Source organism: Scylla paramamosain, chromosome 4, assembly GCF_035594125.1.
Source record: "Scylla paramamosain isolate STU-SP2022 chromosome 4, ASM3559412v1, whole genome shotgun sequence".
Taxonomy (NCBI): Eukaryota; Metazoa; Arthropoda; class Malacostraca; order Decapoda; family Portunidae; genus Scylla; species Scylla paramamosain.
The window spans coordinates 10,411,673-10,417,532 of record NC_087154.1 but is presented as its reverse complement, the minus strand read 5'-3'; the positions used below and the strand labels follow the sequence as shown (position 1 = coordinate 10,417,532).

General features: G+C 42.7%; 1 protein-coding gene across 2 annotated transcripts; it reads left to right on the top strand.

Moving 5' to 3' along the window:
* Positions 1 to 361: 361 nt before the first annotated feature.
* On the top strand, positions 362 to 5,124 carry LOC135099728 (uncharacterized). 2 transcript variants are annotated; one of them, XM_064002208.1, is made up of 3 exons: positions 362 to 703; positions 834 to 2,096; positions 3,776 to 4,791. In XM_064002208.1, the coding sequence occupies exon 2, from the start codon at positions 838 to 840 to the stop codon at positions 2,083 to 2,085; it is 1,248 nt and encodes a 415-aa protein (XP_063858278.1). In that variant the 5' UTR covers positions 362 to 703; positions 834 to 837; the 3' UTR covers positions 2,086 to 2,096; positions 3,776 to 4,791. The 2 variants fall into 2 exon arrangements, with proteins under 2 accessions (XP_063858278.1, XP_063858277.1); XM_064002207.1 differs by adding an exon at positions 4,801 to 5,124 and having other exon boundaries at positions 365 to 2,096; positions 3,776 to 3,964.
* The last annotated feature ends 736 nt before the right edge of the window (positions 5,125 to 5,860 follow it).

Below are 5,860 nucleotides of genomic sequence, written 5' to 3'. Positions count from 1 at the left end.
ACCACCTCCAGGGACATGCTGGTGCAGGTGCCTCGATCTTACTCGAAGCAGCACTAGCGCTCTTACACAGCCAGAACCTTCAGACTGTGGAACTTGTTCACGGCAGCCACGAGTGACACAGACAATGACACTCCACCAAGTGAAAGTGGCTGCCCACAGGTGACGAAAAACACAAACTCCCACACTAGTGCTGTGTTAATTATTTGTTTATATAGTAGGATAAGTTTGTTTTTTGTATATATTTTCTTTTTCACATTTTCTTTTTCACATTTGAGAGAGAGAGAGAGAGAGAGAGAGAGAGAGAGAGAGAGAGAGAGAGAGAGAGAGAGAGAGAGAGAGAGAGAGAGAATGGGACTGCAAGTAGTATAAGAAAAAAAAATTGAAAAATCAATATGAAAATGTAGAGAGAAAAATAACGCAATACATACAATAAGAAAATAAACTAAGAAAAACATTCGTGAAAGCAAAGTAGCACAAAACAAACATAAAACAAAGAGTAGGGAGGGAGGGAATCGGAAATACAAACTGTTTAGAAAAACCCACGATTTCACTTCACAACCATTTAACTGACGTCACAAGGTAGACGACGAGAGACGCTCACGCCACCAGCTCCACATCAGTTCACAGCTGGCCTCCACGCAGTCCAGACCTCTCCTGCTCCAGTTAGTTTTTCACCTTTCACCGACTTTTTCCACGTAGCCTGGTAAGCCTTCACCTTCCGACGAACCGTCCCTTCTTGGTGGAAGTAACATATATGATCCATGGACATATATTGTTCGCCTTGTGTGTTTGAAAGGCTTTTATGTGACACGGTACTGTTTCTTTTTGTTCAGACCGATGTCGGACCAGAACGAGGCTCACGGAACGCCAAGGCGTTCGTCATCGTCGTCCTCTGAGAAGAAGAGACGTGAGAAAGACTCTGTGCCTTTACCGGCCAGTAAAAGGAGGGCCACCCAGGACACGGGAGTGAAGGACGGCCCGAGTCAACCACGGCCCGAGTGTGGTTCACCACCAGCTGTGGCCGGCCCAAGTCGCGCCAACACAACAACCGAGTGCTCGTCTGGCGGTGAAACTATCAACCGGCTATCTGCATTGTTGAGTGATTTAATTGAAAAACTCGACAATAACCCAGTACGGGAAGATGAGCCTTACGATAACTGTGAAAATATTCGTGGTCTTCATGACATTTCCTCGTCTGAGGAAGACGCCACAGTAAATTTAGTGGGTTTGCTTGACCCTTTGGATGACCTGGACACGTTCCACTCCATGCCTGCGTCCCAAGACTGTGATGAGGTTGATTTTCTTAAGGCATTAGGGGAATTCTCAGGTCTTTTCCATAGTGAGGAACAGAAAGGAGAGCCCCTCTCTGAGCGTTTGGCCTCCATCCTGAACTTGAGTTTGAGACGTCGACCCTCCGCTGAAGGTATAAAATCTACTTGTGAAAAAATCAAGCTCCCAAGCAATGTGCCAAACCTAAAAGTTCCGGTGACCAACGCTGCTGTTTCCAAAGCGATGAGTTTTGGTGAAAAATTGATTGACGCCAAGCTTACTCAAACTAATGGCCTGATCTCAAAGAGTTTTGGTGGAAAATTGATTGACGCCAAGCTTACTCAAACTAATGGCCTGATCTCAAAAGCTTTAGTTCCTATTGCACTGTGCATAAGCGATATCGGGGAAAAGAAAGGAAAAAATATAAATTCATACTTAGATGGACTAAACATGAGTCTTAGGCTGCTTTCCTCTGTTATTAATTACATTAATCAACTACGGAAAGAAGTTGCACGGCTCCATGTTCACGACTCTGCCTTGGCCGAGCTTTGCAAGTGGGAGTATGAGGTTGGACAAGATGCTCTTTTTCCGTTTGATGTGACTAAGAAATGCGAGGAAATACATAAAACAAAGAAACTGGGAAGGCCTACATACCGTCCTTACAAGTCTTCTGGGAGGAGGTATGCTTCAAACAAGCAAACTAGGCGGCCCTATCAGGTTTCCTCGCATTCTCAGCTACATAACCAGCCAAGGCCTTTTTTAGGCCAGAAGCATCCCCAGGGGAGAGGGATGCATTTACCAAAACTCCACCAATAAGCCACCCCAGGGTGAGTACTGTTTTACCCCCAATGATTAATACTCCAGATAATTTTAAGGGAGGTAAAATTTTTTATGCCAGTTCAGTATGGGGATCACTCACAAAGGACATTTTTATTCACAATGTGGTACATAGTAAATTTCTGGATTTTGCCAGTCTACCCAGCCAGAATAATCCACCTAGCCCTTTGAAATTGTCAACGGCTGATAGCCATGCCCTGGATATTGCTCTTTCATTGTTCCTTAAACAACAAATAATTGAACGATGTGAGCCAGAGAAGCATGGGTTCTTTTCTAATGTGTTCCCTATTACTAAAATTGACGGTACTACTAGAGTCATCCTCAATCTCAAGGAACTTAATAATCATATTACTCATATCCATTTTAAATTAGATACTCGAAAGGATGTGATACAGTTAATTCATCCACACTGTTTTTTCATTACCATGGATCTTAAAGATGCTTATTTTTCAGTTTTTGTTAAGCCAGAGGATAGAAAATGGTTACAGTTTATGTGGAAAGATCAGTTCTTTCGTTTCACTTGTCTACCACAAGGTTTGACGTCAGCCCCTCGTATTTTTTCGAAATTACTGAAGCCTGCCCTATCGCATCTTAGAAAACGTGGAATATTGGTTGTATGCTATCTGGATGACTGTATTTTCTTTGCAGAGTCGGAAGAGGAATTAACAAGGGATGCACACTATGCCATGCAGTTTTTTGACTCTTTGGGGCTCACGATAAATGTCAAGAAATCAGTTCTGGAACCCACACAGGAAATTACTTTTCTTGGGGTTGTGCTGAACTCTGTTGCTATGACGGCCGCTTTGCCTCCTGTTAAGAAAGACCGCATAAAGACGCAAGGTCGGCTTCTATTGAAGGGGGAAGTTACCTTGCTTGACTTGTCCTCTTTCATTGGTTTGGCCGTGGCCTCGGATCCTGCTATAGAATTGGCCCCACTTAGATACAAATATCTCGAAATTTTTCGTAACAGAGAACTTGCCAGATACCATGGAAATTATAATTCAAAAATTATTCTGGATGATCATCCCCGGGAATTAATCCAATGGTGGATTGAAAGTGTAGATTATCAGGTTAAATCATTACGATCCTCTTCCCCCCAACTGGTTATGTTCTCGGATGCTTCCCTGACAGGTTGGGGTGCAGTCATGGGAGACGTTAAGACAGGTGGTCACTGGGCGTATAGGGAGTTGAATCATATCAACTGCTTAGAATTAAAAGCCATTCTCTTGGGTTTAAAGTCCCTTTGTAAAGATATCAGGGGAACACATATCCGCCTTCGCTCGGATAATTCCACTACAGTTGCCTGTATTGAACGTTGTGGTAGTAGTAAACCTTACCTTAATTCATTAATTGAACAAATTTTTGCATGGGCTGAGTCAAGGGGGATTACCCTATCGGCACAGTATGTACTCGTAAAAGGGTTACGTAATGTTGAAGCAGACAGAGAGTCCAGAGTTACGAATTTGGATGGTGAATGGATGTTACACCCTCGTGTTTTCAATAGACTTTGCCAACTTTTTTATACACCGGATGTGGATCTCTTTGCTACACGAATTAATGCACAAGTGCCTGCCTACGTCTCCTGGAAACCAGATCCATCTGCCACACACATTAATGCCTTCACACTGCCCTGGTCAAATGGAAATTTTTACGCTTTCCCGCCTTTCAGGATCATCTCAAGAGTCTTGAAGAAACTCCAAGAAGACGAGGCATCAATACTGATGATATTCCCACTGTGGCCGACCCAGTTTTGGTTCCCCAAAGCTCTCCAGCTAATGGCAGCAGTTCCCGTTCTTCTCCCCAAAAATTCCCTAGTTCTTCCACAACATCCTACTCAACGCCATCCACAGGCTCAGAGGTTGGTGTTAACGGCAGCGATTTTATCAGGGAATCGTACGAAAATCAAGGCTTTTCGGCAGAGGTTGCCCAATTTCTCCTTACGTCATGGAGAGATAGCACAAAATCACAATATGGGCCACCTCTCAGACGCTGGATGTCTTTTTGCATCTGCGGGGAAATTGATCCATTTCATCCACCTTTGAATATATTTCTCCAATATTTGTTGTCAGAATTTAGGAGTGCAAAAGGGCGAAGCTACAGCTCAATGAACACCATAAGATCAGCCATCTCTACCGTAGCCAGTATTAATGACCGGCCGGCAGGACAACATCCCTTAGTGACCAGATTTATGAAGGCAGTTTTTAGGGAAAGACCAGCTTTTCCCCGATGCCGTATTACCTGGGACCCTAAATTAGTCTTGGATCACTTGACAAGTTTAGGGCAAAATAAGGATTTATCACTCATTCAACTTTCCAGAAAACTGGCAATTCTTATGCTATTATTGACTGGTCAACGAGGACAAACGTTACACTTACTTGACACTAGAAACATGACTGTCTCAGAGTCCAGAGTTGTTTTTAGGATAGGGGATCCACTTAAAACTTCGAGGCCAGGTGACCATTTGTCCGAGTTGAGTTTTAATGCCTATCACCATGATGAAAAGTTATATGTTGTTGCCACAATAGTGAATTACCTTAGTAGAACAAAATCCATACGCGGGGAAATCACGGGATTTTTTATAACAACAAAACCTCCAATAAAATTAGCTGCGAGGGATACGTTACGTCGGTGGACGAAAAATATTATGCAAGCTGCTGGGATTGACCTGTCTATTTTTTCCCCTCATTCTACTAGGTCGGCCTCATCCAGTAAGGCAGCCCTGAAACTGCCGCTATTATATCAACCATTGGATGGGCCAAGGAGTCAACTTTCACTAAGCATTATCAAAAACCTATCAACAAAGGTGGTCAGTTTGCCAGGGCAGTTTTGTCATAAGTTATGTATGACCCTGCCTTGTGAAAATGTTTATTTTTGTATGCAATTTTACGTTTGCTACTGTTGTTAAAATTGAGTACACATTAGGATAATACTTGTTATTATACCGTTATAATAGGTATAATTTTTATTTGGTTGTTTTCAACTTTTGTACACGCCAGGGAGGCGCATCACACATTGTTAATAAATTGGGTTATATCATTGGTCTCTAATATCCCTATTATAGAAGTCTAATACGCCTAAAACTGGAAAACAAAAAGTAGGTTTGAGGAACCTCTCTAAAGCTCTCGTTGTCTACCTTGTGACGTCAGTTAAATGGTTGTGAAGTGAAATTGTAGATTAAACGAGTACTTACCAAGTATGAAGTTTGATCGTAATTTCACGAACATTTAACTGAGTCACTGAGGTAGGAAACGCCCTCCCTACCCAACCCAGACACTCATGGAACATACTTGGAATCTGCTCAATGAGGTGTTTGTTTGCTTCCTCAAACCTACTCTCTAAAGGACTGATGTGGAGCTGGTGGCGTGAGCGTCTCTCGTTTCCTACCTCAGTGACTCAGTTAAATGTTCGTGAAATTACGATCAAACTTCATACTTGGTAAGTACTCGTTTAATCTACAATTATGGCAGTATATGCATCAGTCAGACCCACACGAACTCAACTCGTCATCGCTCCGGGGTATAACAATAACCATCAAGTGCTTGTTCTCATCCATCCCGTTCCCCAAAAAGACATTACTCTTATGAAACGACAGCGAATACGAACAACTTTTTTTTTGTAGAGCAGAGCAGACTCCAGCGACCAACAACATCAATACTGTCTGAGCTTGATGGTATACACACAAACACATAACAACGGTATCAGTGTAGTAAACAATACCGTGAACAATAACATCGAAACGGGAACGAAACAGGTG

Bases quoted from the DNA above. Each gene is read 5' to 3' on its own strand.
- LOC135099728 (XM_064002207.1), top strand. From the start codon at position 838: ATGTCGGACCAGAACGAGGCTCACGGAACGCCAAGGCGTTCGTCATCG.